General features: G+C 37.5%; 1 protein-coding gene and 1 long non-coding RNA gene across 5 annotated transcripts in view; one reads left to right on the forward strand and one right to left on the reverse strand.

Annotated features, from left to right (window-relative positions):
• Window positions 1-18979, forward strand: part of POLI (DNA polymerase iota) — a 24844-nt gene continuing 5865 nt past the window's right edge. The window contains exons 1-9 of one of the 4 annotated variants that reach the window (XM_037165101.2): window positions 1-135; window positions 1736-1858; window positions 2509-2673; window positions 5337-5489; window positions 7250-7486; window positions 9531-9709; window positions 10633-10724; window positions 13266-13396; window positions 17163-17368. In XM_037165101.2, coding sequence (XP_037020996.2) covers window positions 57-135; window positions 1736-1858; window positions 2509-2673; window positions 5337-5489; window positions 7250-7486; window positions 9531-9709; window positions 10633-10724; window positions 13266-13396; window positions 17163-17368 — 1365 coding nt within the window. In that variant the 5' untranslated portion in view covers window positions 1-56. The remainder of the gene's footprint in view (window positions 136-1735; window positions 1859-2508; window positions 2674-5336; window positions 5490-7249; window positions 7487-9530; window positions 9710-10632; window positions 10725-13265; window positions 13397-17162; window positions 17369-18979) is intronic. The other 3 variants (XM_037165102.2, XM_037165103.2, XM_037165104.2) reach the window with 3 other exon arrangements.
• Window positions 7376-18979, reverse strand: part of LOC119063664 (uncharacterized) — a 22104-nt gene continuing 10500 nt past the window's right edge. Inside the window, exons 3-4 of the long non-coding RNA XR_008391410.1 lie at window positions 18769-18901; window positions 7376-7461 (exon numbers count right to left, since the gene is read on the reverse strand). This is a non-coding gene — a long non-coding RNA (uncharacterized LOC119063664). The remainder of the gene's footprint in view (window positions 7462-18768; window positions 18902-18979) is intronic.

The raw sequence follows: 18979 nt of genomic DNA on the forward strand, positions 1-18979 counted from the left end.
GGGTGGAGCCCGAGGAGTAAGGCAGCTAAACGGAAGAAGAGACCGCGGCTCGGGAGATGGAACCCGCGCAGGCGTGGGCGTTAGCCGGCTCGCCGGGTGCGCGGGGGCCTGAGGAACCTGGCAACCTCCCCTGGTGTAAATGAGAAGGGCGGGGCGGGCGAACGCCCTGGGCGGCGGCGGCCGTTGGGGTGCGACCGTCTCCGCCCTGCTTGGTTCATTTCATCTTCCTGGGTCTGCCACTAGGGCTGCCCTTGGCTGCCTGGTGTTTTGCAGTCAGGACCCCGAGAGGGATGGCATCACCTAGTTAGGCAAGAGTGTATTTGTAGTAGCCCCTCAAAGAACTCCATGAAAGCCAAGCAGGCTCCTGGGCAGTTTAAAGTTGCAGACGTGGAGAACCTTGTCGCGCAGTCGTTGGGGGTGGGGTTGGGCCTCTGTTGGGTCTGGGAGGAATGGGTGGGCTCGGAAGGAACCCTGGACGAGGCTTGAGCGCAGTGATCGCCTCTCCAGACCCACTTCTAGCTTTGACTGTATCTTGTTTCGTCTGTCCTCGGGCCAGAGTCCCCCGGCTCTGTGTCCCTGCCTTTTTTTTTTAAGTAATTAAACTTACATTTTGGAAGAATTTTAGAATTTCCGAAGTTGGAGAAAGTTGTCCCTAATGTCAACTTTCAGTGTTAGTATTTTACATCATCATGGTACATTTGTCAAAACTAAGAAATTGACATTGTCATAATACTGTTGACTAAAATACGAACTTTATTCACATTTTACCTGTTTTTTCCTACTACAATATTTTCTGTTCCAGGATCCAAACCAGAATAGTACATTGCATTTAACCTGCCTTGTTTTTAAACTGGTAACAGCTGGAATTTCATCTTTCCTGTGTGTCGCCCTCCGGCCCCCCCACCCCATTGACTATGACATAAGCTACTTTTTTTAAAGTCCAAGAAATATGTAATCTTTTTTTTCAATTTAGTGAGCATTTATTGATAGTCTTATATTCCAGGCACTGTTACCAGTACTGGGGATTCAGCACTGAACCAGATAATCCTGCTTTCGTATGGAAGCTAAATATAGTTCACGGGTACCCATAAAATTCTGTCTTCTGCAATTCTGTATTTCTGATTGTTTAAAATTTAAGGACATGCCACTTACAGTAATTTGTAAATTGGTTGAAATCTGTGTTTACACTTTTCTACCCCTCTAATTTACCATAAATTTTACTGTAAACTTTTTTTTTCTTCTTTAATCTTTAAAGGGGAAGGGAAGGCGAGAGGGAGAGAAACATCAATATATGGTTGCCTCTCCTGGATCCCCTGCTGGGAACTGGCCTGCAACCCAAGGCATGTGCTCTGACTGGGAATACGAACTTAGATCCTTTGGTTCACAGGCCCGCATCAATCTACTGAGCTATACCAGCCAGGGCTTACTATAAACTTTCAAGGGAGAGGATAGTCTCTTGTCGTCCATTATTGATCAAGACTTTTTCCCCTCAAGTTTATTCTTGAGAAAAATACAGTGCAAACAGAAATGCTAAGTGAACAGGACTGAAGACCCTATTGTAGGTGGAGTTGCTCCCGTGTGTGTAATTTTTAGATGCTTTAGCAGGTATAATAAATCCAGGAAAGAAACTTTAAAAATTGTTTTTGCATTATTTTTCTCAGTTACCATGTTTTAAGGAATTGCCAGTTGCTCAGAGTTGATAAGCATTTGTATTTCTTTTCATATCGTGCATCAGTTCATGATCAGGTGGTACCAGCAGGAAGTTGTTCTTCCAGAGTCATAGTACACTTGGATCTGGATTGCTTTTATGCACAAGTAGAAATGATCTCAAACCCGGAACTAAAGGGCAAACCTTTAGGTAATTATGGATGTTGATAATATTTGTCGTATAATAAGGTCAGCACTCATTCATTGTGTCCATTGTATTCTGATTTATTAGCCATATTAAGAAAAATTTGGGGGCTCAGAATACTCTTCCCCTCCACATTATCTAATCTTCTCTGCAGATGATTAGGAAGAACAGTTCAATAATGAGAACATCAATTGGAGGAGATACCTGATAATTACTGTAGGCTGGTACTTACAGCAGAACATGGATTTATATTCATTACACAGTTACTCAGAAGATAAGTGAGTTTCCAGGAATTAATTTAACTGAATTCTTTTCATCTGCTTCTTTTTTTTTGGTAAAATATGTGCTAGATTTAGATGTAGAGTTAATTCAGCACAATTTAATCAGGTTTTGTCTGAAAAAAATTCTAGAATGATTTTATTTGTATCTTTTTGCTGAAGATTACATAGAATCTATTGATTCGTGATCATTTCTGTTAAATTTTACTTTAAAGAACTTGATGAATAGAGGCTGTATTTTTTAAATGAGACACAGCTTTTTTAATCAAAACAGATTGTATTAGAATTTACAATTATAATATAGGATTAGTAAACTATATTTTAAGATATTTCTTTAAATTCTACTCAGTTTTCTCATAAAATATTTATTTTTTATAGGGGTTCAGCAGAAATCTTTGGTGGTTACCTGCAACTATGAAGCTAGGGAACTTGGAGTAAAGAAACTTATGAATGTTAGAGATGCAAAAGAAAAGTGTCCACAGCTGGTGTTGGTGAATGGAGAAGACTTGACTCGATACAGAGAGATGTCATACAGGGTTACAGGTACAGATTACAGGCAGTAGTTTTTAGCCTTATAGAGGCTAATTTTTATAGAGGATGCCTGTTCATTTCATGAAATCTTCTAATAAATGTAAAATGCCATAATCAGTTTCTTTTTTGCTAATAACTTTGTTTTGGGTCTTTCCCATTTTTTAAAAATGTATATGAGGATGATGTTATGTAAGTAGTGTTGATGCAAAATGTCAAGTGGGAGGAGTTTGAAGTAGGTCCTGATTGGTGTGTAAATATGAAATAAGTGCAACAAAATTTAAAAGGGAGAAAATGGGGAGATGTACTAAAGAAAGCCAAATATTTTAAATTTTAAATTTAAATGAATTATGAAGAAATATGCTATACTCTAATTCATTAATGTTAGTTGAGAGAGGCTTCTGTAATGTTTAACATAATTAAAAACAATTAGTTAAAAACTAGCTTTCTATTTATCTTCTTTACTACTATTATTGTTTGTTCTCTTATTATTTGTAGCCATTTTCAGATGAAAGGGTTAAATATGTATAATATCCAAAAACACTAACAGATCAACAAGGAAAAAAAACTCAAGAAAATTGGACAAAGAATATGAATAGGTGATTGACCAAAAGAGCAAACACAATGTCCTATGATTATCTGGATAAAAGAATGCTCAAATTCATTATTGTCTAAGAAAATTTGAATCAGTAAGATATTTTATATCTATCCATCATACTTGCAAAAAATAATGTGAGAAAAAGTAGAAACAAAGTATTGTAGCTTTTTTGAAAAAGCAATCTGCAAACATTTTTGAAGTTAAAGACACATATTTTGAAGTCTTTAACCCAGTGGTACAACCTCTGGCAATTTAAGAAATAAAATCCTAAGGATGTATGTACAAAAATTTGTATTGTAGCATGGTTCATAATTGGTAAGCATGGAATGAAAACAAATTTTCATCAGGATAAGAATGACTAAATTAAGACTATGAAGGACTGTTAAGTAACCATTAAAAAGAATGCATTGGTGCCGTATACGTGACTCATACGTATATACCTTGTTGAGTTACCTTGTTAAGATGCACAAAAAGTGTATTACAGTTTTCCATATGTATAAAACAATAGCACAAACTCCTCCCCCACATATATGTATATGTGTATATATAAACAGGAAGAGAAACATGAGAGGATAGATACTGAGTTAACATTAGTTACCTTCTGGGCGGGGAGAGGCGGTGCTGAAATGGGAGGGGAAGCGAGAAAGGACAACCATGCAGAAAAGACAAGACTCTACTCCCAAAATAGTGCTTGTGCATTATGCAAAACTGTGTGTGTCTGAATATTAAGACGTTAATTTTTAGTGTCATGGAAGAATATTTACATGACACATAGAGCTGTGCATCTTGCCTTTGTTCTCGGTGATCTTTCGTGTCATTCACGTAGCAGCTCCTCATCCTTTCCAATGCCCGCAGTATTCCATTGCATCTCGCTCCATGCTGATTTAACTGGTCCTCCAGCGATAGGAGGACTGTGTGTCCCACTTTATGCCTAACGCCCCTGCATACTTATTACTACTCGCTCCTTTTATGTAAAAAAGGTCTTGTTTTGAATGAGAAATTTCATGGTTTCCCTGATGGTGATGGATTATTAGGCTGTTACCAACTTTTTGCTCTTACAAATATGTGCTGCTGTAGACATTTTCATGGGGAAATTTGGGCATACTTTTATGAGGGTATTTATAAGTTAAGTCCCTAGAGGTTAATTGCTATAATAGATCAAAGGTAATTGATCTATTGCACTTAAAATTTTGAATACCGCTATATGTTGCACTTAAGTTTGTCCCAACATAATTGCTAGTATGTGTGGGACTGTTAGATATTCTCAAATTATAAAGATTTTACCTCATAGGTGAAAAAAATACTGAGTGTTTTCTGCCATCCAGCTGATATTTCAAGAGGTAATTCAGAGAGAAATGAAAATTCTTCTCGGTGATTTCAAAGTTGTTATTAGTCTTAATCCTAAAAATGAAAATTGATAACTCCTTTTGAATTTATATCAAATCTTAGTTCAGTTCAGTTTAGTAAACATTTGACTTAAGGACTAGGCATTAGGCTAGATGTTGGACACTCAAGTACCTGTAAATCGTGGTCTATCTCTGCCTTTAAGGAATTAGCTCAGGAATGGCTAATTAAAATACCGAATTGTGGTGTATTTTGAAAATTAAATGAGTTTTCTTTTTGGCTCAGTAATCATTAGAAATTATAAATTTTGGTTTTGCCTTTAAAAACTCTCTTGAAAAATGTAGCTAGAATATATTATTACTTGTTTTTACTTTTCTGGGAAGACTATAATTTATTCTTTGGTCCACTGCTTCAAGATCATAATTAACGATAAGCATTGATATTGAATGTACTGCAGACACAGAAATTATAAGTATAGGAGGTTGAGCTAAATGTATCACTATGAGTATCTGCCCAGCAAATATCATTTTGGACTGACTTTGTTGAAAAAATTTTGCCTTTACCCAAAATGTTGTTCAGAAAAAAAAATCAGTTAAACAAGGACTTTGTTAAATATGTTGTGGAACTGTGGCTATATGTAAAACCTTTACTAACATATTTGATGTAAGCATAAAAGTTAAATGTATTCTCATTGTAACTTCAGTTGCGTCTGTGCTCCAATATTCTGTACATGCAGACTTGTTGGAAGAATTTAGTCCAGTTGTTGAGAGGCTTGGATTTGATGAAAATTTTGTGGATATAACAGACATGGTGGAGAAGCGACTACAGCAGCTTCAAAGCGATGAACTTGCAGTGCTGACCGTGTCGGGTCACGTGTACAACGAGCAGCGTGAGTGGATCGGACTTATTCTGTCCAGTCGTTTTAAAGCACTTACATGTCTCAATGCTCAGTGTGTTCCCAAAACCGACTTTGGACATTTTATGGCTTTTGTTGGAGGTGCAGCCTATGTCAGTCATCTGTCCGGGTGACTGAAATGCGTGCTGCTCCTGTAGCTCGGTGCTCTGCACACCTCCCACTTCGACACTGTCTGGGCGTTACCATTTTTGAGTGTCATACCTCTCTAGGTGAGCCTTACGTTAGAGGAGTTGGCTTGATAATATGCTTTTTAGAATAATTTTTGATTCTCTTCAAACTGTCTTTAAGCAAAACTTTGAGGCAGCTGAAATTTGCCTTTGTTGCTGCTTGCTTTTGTTCCCCCAGAGCACCAAGACTGTTTTGTTGCCCCCGACTTTCTGAGTTAGTCCTTCTGGGAGCCTGACCCGGCCTGGCTGCCGTCTTTTGCAAGCTCCTGTTCAATTTGTTCAGATCGTCTTTGCCAGCTCTTAGCATGAAAGCAGAATGGTTCATCTTCTTCATATATTAAAGTATAAGTGGCTGCTGGTACTTCCAGGGGGATATTTGCATTCGAAAATAAGCTCCAGTGACTATCTAATAAGACTTTGAGAGATCTTGTGACTTCACTGGTGACTTGCATGTTATACCAGAGGGAAGACAAGCTGCTATGCTTTTGTGTATCACTTGCCTTGACCGCCTGGCTTCTAGGTCTCTGCATGTGCTTCCTCTTATTCTCTTTGCTGAGAGCTGGTGATGAGTCCCCATGTAGTTCTCCACTTCCCGACGTGAAAGAAAAGGGCGAAAGCTACAGTTCTCTCCTAGAAGAAGACATGGAGCTTTTCTTATCCTTTGTACCTGTAGTTTCTTGTCACTCACTAAGGCTGAGAAGCAAGAATGTTCCAAATATGTTTCTGTGTAATTCTTAAAGCAAATTCAGATTTTATTGCTAAGAACATAGCACAGAGAGCTAGGTCTTATATCCTAAAAAGAAAATGTCCAATTTTTCACGAATTCTTCCACTGCCCCACAATTTTGTTAAAATTCTTTAAACATACAGAAAAATAAATGGAATAATACAATGAGAACACTCATTATACCCTCCTGGTTGATATACCTGTTACTATTTTCCACATGTGCTTTATCTTGCTCTTTATTGATTGGCTGACTGATTGATGAGCATGTGAGAGTAAATTGCAGATATGACACTTGATTTGTAAATACCCCTGAGGGTAAGGATTGTCTCATGTCACTGTAATAACATTTTCACACCTTATAGAAGTTGTTTCTAGATCATTTCCCTACACTTTTGATAAAAGAACTCTTAAATATGTACATATCTAAAATTGTTTTTATACATCTAGTGCATAAAATTTAGATTCAGATCTTCAAAGCTATAATGCTGGCTTTCTTATTAATACAATGCTTTATGCTTGCTTACAGGTAGCATGAAGAAGAGTTTTACTAATGTCAGTAGGAATTTTTTAGGAGAGATCAATTTTCATAGTCTGTTCATCAGTTAACACTCCTGTGCATTCTCTATCACAGGCCCTTGGAGTTCATACCCTGTAGTTACTTACTTTACAGAATCGCTGTGAAAAACAAAACAGATTAGTTAAGTGGGTGACAGTGTGGTGGTGTGTGTGGGGGGTGTTGAATATAGGTTAAATAAATCCTGTACCCTTTTAAAGTCATTTGTAAAAGAGGAAATTAAAAATTTTTGTGGTGACTTTTGACACCATTGGCTGTTTTCATAGCTGTAAACCTGCACGACGTCTTGCACAGGAGACTGCTTATTGGGTCTCAGATGGCAGCCGAGATGCGGGAAGCCATGTGTGACCGGCTGGGTCTCACTGGCTGTGCTGGAGTGGCTTCCAATAAGTTACTGGCAAAATTAGTTTCTGGCGTCTTCAAACCAAATCAACAAACAGTCTTATTGCCTGAAAGTTCTCAGCACCTCATTCATAGTCTGAAACACATAAAAGAAATGCCTGGTAAGACAAATGTATTGGAAAAGTATAGTTTTATTGTATTTCTTTAATTTAAAAATAAGACATACATGCAGTTATTTTTTTCTCTCTCTTTTTAAAATTGTTGTTCACATATGGTTGTCTCCATTTTCCCCGCTGCGCTCCCCACACTCCACCCTCGATCCTAGCCCCCTTTGGCTTTGTCCATGTGTCCCTCGTACAAGTTCCTTGATGTCCCTTCCCTCTTTTCCCCCCATTATCCCTGACCCCTGCCCCTCTGGTCACTGTCAGTTTGTTCTTTATTTCAATGTCTCTGGTTATATTTTGCTTGCTTGTTTGTTTTGATTCCACTTACAGGTTCCACTTACAGGTGAGATCATATGGTATTTGTCTTTCACTGCCTGACATGTAATTAATTTTTAGAGCCTGTGTACTTGGTTCATGGAGAAAACCAAAAAAACCTGTTTTCTGGAGGGAGTCTGTATGAGGAAACATACAGAGTTCTTTTCTAGTCTCACCTACTTTTGTAGAGTTTGAATGTGATCATAGAAGTTATAACCTGGGAACATACTCATATAGTCAATTACTTCCAATCCCTGGTTTATACTTTTATACTGTACATTGCATCTAAAGAGGAGCATTGTCTTTTAATAACTCTATTTTGGGATTATATATAAAATATTAGGGCTACAAGAGGCCTTCCAAAGCATTTAGACAAAGCTTTTATTTTAAAGATGAAGAAGCTGATTATTTTTTAAAGGGTCCAGTGATCTATTCAGGTCAAGTTTGTATCATTGAAGATCAAATACTTATGCTTTTGTAGACCACCAATAATGGATATGTTAAACTTCATTTCTATGGCATTGCCTGGGATAAAGATGTTATATAGAATTCTTTGGAAGTGAATTTTTAAGACAACTGAAACTTAACACATGTTTATGTGATTCCAGAATGTGTTATTCCCTCATCTTCCTTAAAGTACTACGGTTGTAACTTCTTGGATGCACCCAAGTCTGTATTCTGAAGAACAGTTACTATGTCAGACTGTAATACATTGAGGACTATAAACTGATACATAATACTATTACTTGACTTTACTTTTTGAATTCTTGTATTTTTTTTGCAGGCCTTTTCTTCCTTATTGCCAACTTGCTAGCCTTCTTTTATTTCAGCTGTGAAAATATCTGTCACTCCACTTTAATAATTTCCCCTACACATTCATCGCCTTTGATTTACTTTTAGTGTTCAAGGAAATTAGATAATTGTGGAATTAATTTTTTTTTAAAATGAGGGGAGTAAAAGGACACTACATTGCCTGAGCTTTTTTTCTGTGATAAAATATAACTGAGTTTTCCTGCAAAAAACTTTATGATAGGAGTTTTGCTAGTAAGAATTCTTTTTGTTGGTTTGGTTTCTGTTTCTTAGTTGTATTCAGGTGGTCAGTATTGCCAGGTATGACTTGTAGATAAATGTGTGGTGTTGGGTATAAAAATCGGGCAGGTTAACTACTAAGCACATGCTAATTGATTTTAATTGCTCTAGTGACAGTCTTTCTTTCGGTGTCCAACTTTTTGGCGTCTCTGGGCCCACTGGAAAAAGAGTTGTCTTGGGCCACACCTTAAATGCAGAAACACTAATGAAATCTGATGAGCAAAAAATGTTTTAAGTAAATTTACGATTTCGTGTTGGGCCACATCCATAGCCATCCTGGGCCACAAGTGGCCCATGGGTCGAGGGTTGGACACCCAATGAATAATCAGCATGATTCTTGAGTCCTTCCATAGTGGTATATATAACAGGTGGTAAAAATTTTATCAAGACAGAATTTATTGGTTGTCTCTATATTCATCATATTAGGTATATTAGGGCTGTTGGGTTTTCAAAGTGGTTCATATAACTCACAGGGGCTGAGCAGAACAGTGATGTCATTTGAAATGAAGTTCGATCTTAGCAAAATATTAATTATGGGATTTAAAGATGTGATTGATGCAGTATTTATAATATGTTCATTAGTTTTATTTTAAGGAAAAAAGTTGTTGTAACACTCTATACATTTCTTTTTGTTTAGGTATTGGCTATAAAACTGCCAAACGCCTTGAAGCACTGGGTATCAGCAGTGTGCATGATCTCCAAACCTTTTCACCCAAAATACTAGAAAAGGAATTAGGAATTGCAGTTGCTCAGCGTATCCAGAAGCTCAGTTTTGGAGAGGATAACTCTCCTGTAACACCATCAGGACTACCTCAGGTGCATGATAATGATATTTTAATTGAGTACTGGTTGTCACATTATTTCAGATGAAGATTTCTGGTTTATTGCTACGTTTTTACTATTGTAGTTTGCTTATTAGTTAGTACATGACCCCTTTTCTATGAGGAGGCTAATTTATTATAATAAATTTTTTACAGTTGATTGATTTAGAGAGGGGTAGAAGGAAAAGAGACATTGATTTGTTGTTCCACTTATGCATGCATTCATTGTTTGATTCTTGTATGTGCCCTGTTTGGGAATGGAACCCTCAACCTTGTCATAGCAGGACAACACTAACCAACTGAGCTACCCAGACAGTGTATAAGAGATTAATAAATATTCTTAAATTGAATCTGAGAATTGGTATTTAAATCTAAAGTTAGCCACTTTGATTAAATAGCCTATATTACATATGTGATGCAAAATATTTTAATCTTTTAGTAAGTCCTGTTTTTGGAGTAGTGTAATGATTTAGGAAATGGAGAAAGGTATAATGATCCAGTTCACATTGCCTGATTCTTTTCTGTGTGGCAGGAGCTTTACTAAGCACTTGACATCATCCCATTTAATCTTCACAGGCCTTTGAGGTGGGCAGTTCTACTGTTTGTTAATACCTTTTGCCCTCTCTTCCTCTTGCTCCCATTCTTTTTTTTTTTTTAAGTGAGGATGCCATACTGTAGAAAGGTTAAATAATTTGTCCAAGGTTAAATTTAAATTTTTTAAGAGTCTTGCAGTAACCATACAGTAAACTTGGAGTTGCTGCTGGACCTTTGTAATTCTCTTAACTTCCAGCGCACTTTCTAGTGGAGTACAGTAACTGGCAGGTAAAGAGAGGTAATGTAAAAGTGAACTAAATGGCACTGATAATTGGATATGCGTATTTGGGTTTACAATTATCCTTATTTGTGCTTCTTTGGTAGTCCTTTAGTGAAGAAGATTCATTTAAAAAATGTGCATCGGAAGTCGAAGCTAAAAGTAAGATTGAAGAACTACTTGCTAGTCTTTTGAACAGGTGATTTTCCATTTTGCCATATCCTCTATTTTCTGTATAAAGTATATGGAAAGAATACTTAATGCTCTGTCTTGGAACTTAAAGATTAACCGAAGACTAAACAGTGTAAAGATAGATCATTTATCACTGACTTTCTCTACATTATAAACTGTTCCAAAAGTAGTAGTAGATGCTCTTAACTAAATTTAACCCATCTAGTTTGATTGAATTTTACTCACATTATTTTTACATTATGGATCATAAGCTACTGATAGTTACCTACTGGGGTTTACAGACATCTCTAGAATCCCAACACCTATAAATATGTGATGGTTGAGGATAGGTAGTTATTGAGAGCAACAGCAAGGGAGAAAGCAGATGAATGCTTGTATCTCCTGTGTCTTAGACTACGTGAAAGAAAATAGAGTCAGGCAAAAGAGCAGCTCAGCGGGGCTGTGTGTGGGCAGTGAGAGTGATTGTGGGTGTGCACAGGGTCACTGGTCTGTAAGTACATGAGGACTGTCACCTGGGGTCATACACAGCACACAGATAGCCTAGCATGTGCGGAACAAGACATGTACCTTTCTGATGCCCTTTGCCATCATATGTCTGTCCTCAGCACTCTGTAGAAGAATATTGTCTCTTCCTCTTATGTCTTTGATTTCTCAGAATGGGGTGTGTGGGGCCTGAGAGTTTTGGGTGGTTGTGCTTCTGTAATGATGTCTGGGTGGCCAACTGATGAGAGAAAAGGGTTTGGATGACTCTAGGTCTGAGAAAACTGATGCAGTGAAGTTCCTACAACTTGGCTGTCACATGCCATGTGGTTCTCATGGCTTGAGCAAACCCACGCAGCTTATCGTCTTGCTGCAAGCAACCGGGGCTAACCTCGACCCAGCTCCAGAGATATGACTCAGGGTGGGCCCGGGAGGGGCTTGTGAAACTGGGTCACTTGCTTTGCCCCAAAGAAATAGAAGACTACTATGAAAAGCCTCGGCACGGGAGACAGTTCTGCACGTGGAAAAAACACAAGAATTATGAATATTATAGGTTCTCTTATTTAAGAATCAACCCAGGAATGAGACTAGGTGCTCTAAATCTGTGCAATTCCAACTATTAACCATTTATCCTTATCTCGGCTTGCCATTCCCTGTTCTATATCATGTCCCCTATTTCAGGGATTGAAGTGTAATACTGTGTAAGTGACTGGCAAAAAAAATATCGTGTGTGAATGTATTCAACTTCTAGAGTTAATGATGACTCGATAGAAATGTGAGAGGTATTAAATCATTTAATTTTTAGTCCAATGTACAGGCAGTAGTTTAAGATTGCTTAGAATATAATCTTTTTGTAGTATGTCTTAATTAGTTACAGGAACTAAATCATTGCCTTTGAATTGCACAATAACTTAAAAGAACAAGCTTATCTGGGTGATATTTAACTAGTAACATATTCACAGCAACCATTTAAGATGTTTATTATTTTTAAAGCAGCAATTAAGAAATTTTATGATAAAGCAATGAAAGAAATAAATAAATAATTTTTAAAAGATTTTATTTATTTTTAGAGAGAGAGGAAGGGAAGGAGAAAGAGAGGGAGAGAAACATCAATGTGTGGTTGCCTCTTACATGTCCCCTTCTGGGGACCTGGCCTGCAACCCAGGCATGTGCCCTGACTAGGAATTGAACTGGTGACCCTTTCACTCACAGGCCCACACTCAACCCACTGAGCCACAACAGCCAGGGCAAAAAAAATAATTCACTACAAAAATCTATTCCGATAGAAATCTTCTATTTCAGCATGTTTAACAATGTATAATATTTGTATTTTGTATTTGTGATTTTAATGTATTGCCATACATATAATGACATGTATTTTCTCTTATTAAATTTACACTGTTAAAGTGAATTTTCTGAATCATTAAAAGTTTGTTTTCAACCCCAAAACCAAGACCATTTGGATGGAATACTTTATAAGATGCATGTATATGCACGCATCTTCCTAAATACAGTATCTAATTGATCTTTCCAGTTCTTGCTCTAGTGTGCCACATAGTGGTGCTGTTACTACTGGCTCTCTTGGATCTACTTGGGGAGTGCTCTTTGACAAAAGTAATCTCACGATGTTTTTTCTTCCTGTAATGGTGTATTTTTTAAAAAGTGTGAAAAACCTATTACTTTTTATATATTTGCTTCTGTCAGTGATTCTCAGTTTCTTTAACTTCTTGCTGATTTTAATATTTTGCCTTTAGTTACATTTTGAACTTGGATTATAAAATGGCATGTTGTAATTATGTTTTATTTCTGTTCTTTTTCTGATTAGCACCCAATTCTGAGTGGGAGCCTTGCACTTACAATTTCAGTTCTTCAGTGTATAGAGTTTACAAAATCTATCTGGGCTCTTCAGGGACCTTTTATTGCTTACTGTGTAGTTATCAACTGTACTTACAATGTTGTAGTTACTAAATATGGCACCTTCAGATCCATTATGTTTACTAGACAGTTTTTAAAAATCTTTAGGTAATATTTTTCAAATTGCTTATTTCCTTTTTCTCTTTATTTTTAGAGTATGCCAAGATGGAAGGAAGCCACATACAGTGAGATTAACAATCCGCCGGTACTCACCTGAGAAGCACTGTAGCCGCGAGAGCCGCCAATGCCCCATTCCATCCCACGTAATTCAGAAGTTAGGGGCAGGTGTGGGCTTTTCCTAATCATTTAATTGGCAGGTTGTGCCCTTATAAAAGGAAGCTTTGCATTAGAAATTGTCTCTGTGGATGGAGGGTCTTCATAGGGAGTTAGTGAGCTATTAAATCCCTCTTTTCTATCAGAAATTTTTACTAGAAAACTTTTTTTAATAGATTATAAAAGTAGAGACTCAGTTAAGAAAGTTTCCCAAGCTCAGAGAAAACAAGCTATGATAATTACATGGCATGAGATAACTTTTGAATGAACTTTTAGATTGTTTCTATTTTTTTGGCTATTATGAAAAATGATTCCAGCAAGTCATTGGGCAGAACATGCCTTTGTTTATGTTGCATGTGTGGCAAGAAGTGGAACTGCTGGGCTGTGCGTTAAGGTGTGTTAAGTTGAACACTAAGACACTGCCAAATTTTTTCCAAAGTGGGTGTAACAATTTACATTCTCGCCAACCATGTACGATCATTCCAGTTTCTCACATTGTCACTGACGTTCAGTGTTGCCAGTTTCTTTTATGATAGTCATTCTCGTGGCCGCGTAGTGGTATTTCATTGTGTTTGGGTTTTCTTTCTTGGATAGTGCTTTTGGTGTTATATCTAACAATTCTAAGTGTTCTTATACTTTCTGTTTTATTTATTTCTGCTTTGACCTTTGTTATTTTTTCTTTCTGCTTGCTTTAGGTTTAGTTTGTCATTTCCCCTTTGTTTCTTAAGATAGAAGCTTATATTATTTATTTTATACTCACCTTCTTTTCTAATAATTCAAGTTGAACGTCATACATTTCCTTTTATGCAGTGCTTTAGCTGTATTCCATAAATTTTGTTATGTTTCTTTTCCATTAAGGTCAAAATAGTTTCTCATATCTCTCTGATTCCTTTTTTGACTCCTAAATTTATGTAGAAATTTATTCCTTAATTTCCAAATATTTGATGATTTTCTATATTTCTTTCTGTTATATTGATTTCTACTTTGATTTCATGTTTACCAGAGAATATACTGTGAACAATTTCAGTCCTGCAAATTTATTGAGCCAGATTTTATTGAATGGCAATAAAATTTATGACAAGGAGTCAGCTGTTAATGGTTTTATCAGTCTCCTACCACTCAGGACAGAATAAACCACACAGAAATTAGAATGGGAAAAGTTTCACAGAATTATTAACCTGAGCTAGGGGACTGACTCTAAGGGTATCAAGAGAACTCTAAGATGATGTGTTAAGGTCTGGGGAGAAAAGTACCCGAGGAAGGACAAACTTGGAAAGGGGAGTTCTCCTACCTCTCAAAGAGAAGGTGTGGCTGCAGATCACTGGATGGTGGAAAACTCCTTTTGAGTTCCTGGGCCCAGAGATGCATAGTTACTGGGCAAAGAGAAAAGCACCCACACTGATTCACAGACGAGCTGAGGCTAGTGTGTGGGTACACAGGAGGAGTTGAATGTGGGGCACTGGCTCACTGGCAGGGCAGTGCTTGAGCTGGGGTATGCAGTGTTTATGTGGGGCATGCATCTGTCAACAGACCTCCAGGGTGCAGGCAAGGGGAGGCTGGTGATGGCTGTCCTGAAGGAATCTGCTCCCACAAAGTTGAAGGGTATGGTGCCTGCATAGGAAGAGGCGGATGAGACAACCCTTCAGAAAGTAGGCAGGTCAAGGCTGTTAGGCAGGTGTGCAGAAGGAGCTGGGACTCTGTTGACAGCACTGGCTTGGTGTGTGCAGTGTTTGAATTGGTGTTGCCATGGTAACATGGTCACTAGGCTTGGGTTAGGGCTTGAGGTTGCTAAGGGACTGAGTGCACCACAAATATGTACTGCAAACAGACAATGTACAGGAGCAAGAAAAAGTAGATAACAGTACATTGGAACCAGGAAGAGAAGCCCATTTTCTTCTTTAATGGTCCTCCAGTGCTCTCTACTGACAAAGCTTAACATGTTCAATGTAAAAAAAATTAAGAGTCCAACCCATTAACACTGAACACACACTAAAGGGTGAATTTGGAGCTCAAAGGCAGTCATGTGTTAGTAGGTCTAGTTGGATTCTCATTCTCCTTTAGGTAATGAGTTGTCGCTGTGTTAGCAGTTTGACTCTGACATGTCTGAGTGTGGAATCTCTTTGTGTTTATCCTACTTGGGATTTATGAGCTTTCTGATTCTGTAGAATAATATTTTGATGAAATTCGTGGAGTTTTTGACTCTTACTTCTTTAAGTATTCCTTCTCCTGTCTGGACTCTCATTATACATATGTCGGTATACTTAAAAATGACCTACAGGTATGTGAGCTCTATTCATATTTCTTGAGACATTTTTTTCTTTTTTAGATCAGATAATTTCTGTTCATTTGTCTAGTTCTTTGATTAATCTGTCATCTCAAAACTGCTTTTACCCATCTAGTGGTTTTGTTTATTTTGATTATTGTACGTTTTAACTCTAGAATTTCCTTTGTTTGTGTGATTCTTTTTTTAATTGAGATTCCCCTTTTGGCAGTTATATTTTAATTCTTTAAAATGATTTTCTTTAACTCTTTGAATATGTGTTGAAGTCTTCCCTAAATCTGACTCAAAGTTAATTTCTATTGACTGCTTTTTCTCCCTGAATCAATCACACTGTCTCTTTTTTTGCATATACTGTAATGTTTTGTTGAAAAGTCGGTATTTTAGGTAAGGTATTCCAGCAATTCTGGATATTTTTCACGTAGGCTTTTTAATTTTTTTGGTAACTTGTCTGGACTTGAGCTGCAGGATATACCCTTTCTTATGATGTATTGCCCTGATTTCTCTGCTCAGCTTTTTAAATTTAAATTTAAATGTTTTATTTTAGCTTCCTAGGAGGTTATAGCAGTGTGTGCCTAGTTTGGTGGGTAGCCACCGCTGGCTCCAATGCTAGGGCCGGGGAGGCTTCTCGCTTCTGTCACCCCACGTGTGCCTGGGTGGGAGAGCACTTTAACACTTAGGCCGTTTCAGGTCTGCCTTGGCTTTTATTCCCAGCTAGGCCCTCTTGCATCTCTGTTCTAGTTAGGGATGTATGTGGACAGCTGGTCCCTCCCTGCCCTTCCCTCCCTGCGCATGCTGCCTCCCAGTCACCTGGGCTCATGAGGACAGTTTACACAGTCTTTATACGGTTGTTTTCATTTCCACATCGCCTGGCTAAGTTTGTGGCGGATCTGCTGATCTTTCACTCACCCCAACCATCACTGTGGCCTCGGGCTAGAGAGCTGTGTGGTTTCTCCCCGTGTTTCCTACCAACCTTGTTCATTTCACTGGCCACTCTGCTGGGTGCGAGCTTTTGCCCCCAGCTGCACACCAGACGTGCTCTTTCTGGCTTCAGCCCTGCTGCCTTTCACAGCCGGCCTCGCCCTGGTGGAACTACTGTACCAGCTGAGCTGCCTAAAGGGAAGTGTGGACAGCCCCAGAACAGGCTGCTCTCTCCTCCTTTCTTACCTAAGCACTAGCAGTGTTTTGTAAGTCAGTGCTTCTCACTTTAGTTGCCTTTGGTCTATTTCCAGACGCTCAAAATGGTTGCTGTTGACAGTCTTGTTTACTTCTATTAGAGTTCAGTGGGGAGATTTTCTGACATCATCACTCTACCATAAGCAGATATCCTGTATTTCAAATCTTCTGAAAACCTGTACCCATTTGACATTTAGTATTGATGTTGAGATGTCCCAATGATATCTAGTTAGGATTTTAATTTAAGTTAGATTAAGCCCTTTATACTAATGACTATATAATGTGTTTAGATGTCAATACTGTCTTCTTAAACACTTTATTTAGGAAATTATGATGCGATAACCCCAATGGTTGATGTACTCATGAAACTTTTTCGAAACATGGTGAATGTGAAGATGCCATTTCATCTAACCCTTTTAAGTGTGTGCTTCTGCAACCTTAAAGCAGTAAAGACTGCTAAGAAAGGGACTATCGATTATTACTTAACACCATCATCATCAACAACGTCACACCTTGGCAAGCGCAGTTTTGTAAGTACCTTGTTGTTGGACGTGTGCAGTTAAATTACAAATTTCAGTTTGTGTCTAACTGATGTAATTTCGAGTTTCTTTTGCGCTGTATTTCTGGACTGACTCCCATGTTTGTTATACTCATTGAACTGCGGTGCTAGGCTTGAGTACAACGTACTGTGATCAAGAAGAAAATGTAAGTATCACTAGATAGTGAAAGAAAACCATCATAGAGATTTTCTCTTTAGCACCCCCTCTGGGTTTTGTTAAAGTATTTAAATTTGCTTGGTTTTGAAATTAAATTGAGTTCCAATAGCAAAACTGATAGAAAATGACTACTCACTTTGCCATTGTCAAATTTTCAGCTGACTCAAACAAAACCCTGTGTATGGCCATTTGGCGCACCTCTGTTTACTGAGTGTGGGATGCTTTAAAAAATAATCATCTTTTACTAAATTTTCCACGCCTACAATGAACTCTTAAAGCATTTTCATGGTTTTCTTTATTTTTTATTGTTTAATCAGTCAGTATAACTTTAGTAATAATTTATTTACATTTAAGTTTAAAATGAAAACAGATAGTGTTATAGAAATAATGCATTAGTGCTCTCTTTAAATTAGTTTTTGTCTTCTGACCAATTTTATTCCATTTATTAACTGAAATTTTAAATGGTGTTGACTTTTTACTTTTTATTTTGTAGAATGAGAAGTAAAGCTCTATAATTTACCGTAGTATGAGAGAGGTAGATATAAGTGAAAGTACCTGTGTGTATGATACTCAGTAAACACATGGCCTGAATCTCTTCTCCTTTTGTGTTTTTAAAATTACTGTATCGATGTTTCCTGAGTTGCATTTGACTGTGTATACATTTTTATGATGCTTAAAGTTAGATGGAAATTGAAGTGGAAAAGTTTACATAAAAAATTATGTAAGTTAGAATTGAAGGTGTTTTTACACTTTTACTTGCATATAAAAGAGGTAGTCCAGGGTAAAGGGAGTCAATTATATGGTGAGGGAAGAAGGTTTGACTTTGGGTGGTGGGCACACAGTGCAATATTGAGATGACGTATCATAGAATTGTCCACTTAAAACCTATATAATTTTATTAACCAGTGTCACCCCATTAAATTTGATTTTTAAAAAGTGTTATGCCTTAATAATGATGTTAGATTTTTACCACAGAAGTATTTTTTCTTGTTAAATGATAACAATTTAGAAAAGGGATTTTTAGAAAACTAGTCCTTGATGATCTATGCATCAAGTAAATATATATGTACATATATATACTTGTGTGTGTGTGTTTAAATACTTAGATACCCCTGGGTTAATCATTTACTTTTTGAGGCCATTCTTCTACTCCCAGGATTAGAAGTGTGGATACATGATTAAGGTCCTTCCTGTGTCTGTAAATGCACACCTACCTTCTGGCTCGGCGCTATTTGGGAAGGAGACCTCTTCCTGGAATAGTGCGTGAGGACCCACACAACAGTGTGGCCAGCTGTGATGAGCTCATCATCTCTCCTTGTCTGGGACAGGCGGAACGGAATGAAGTTACTGAGTAGGATAGAAACACAACCGTCAGATAATAGGTACAGTCATACTTTAGCAGCATGAATATTTACAGATATTAGA

Source organism: Artibeus jamaicensis, unplaced genomic scaffold (assembly GCF_021234435.1).
Source record: "Artibeus jamaicensis isolate MK-2021 breed Jamaican fruit bat unplaced genomic scaffold, CSHL_Jam_final contig_354, whole genome shotgun sequence".
Lineage (NCBI taxonomy): Eukaryota > Metazoa > Chordata > Mammalia > Chiroptera > Phyllostomidae > Artibeus > Artibeus jamaicensis.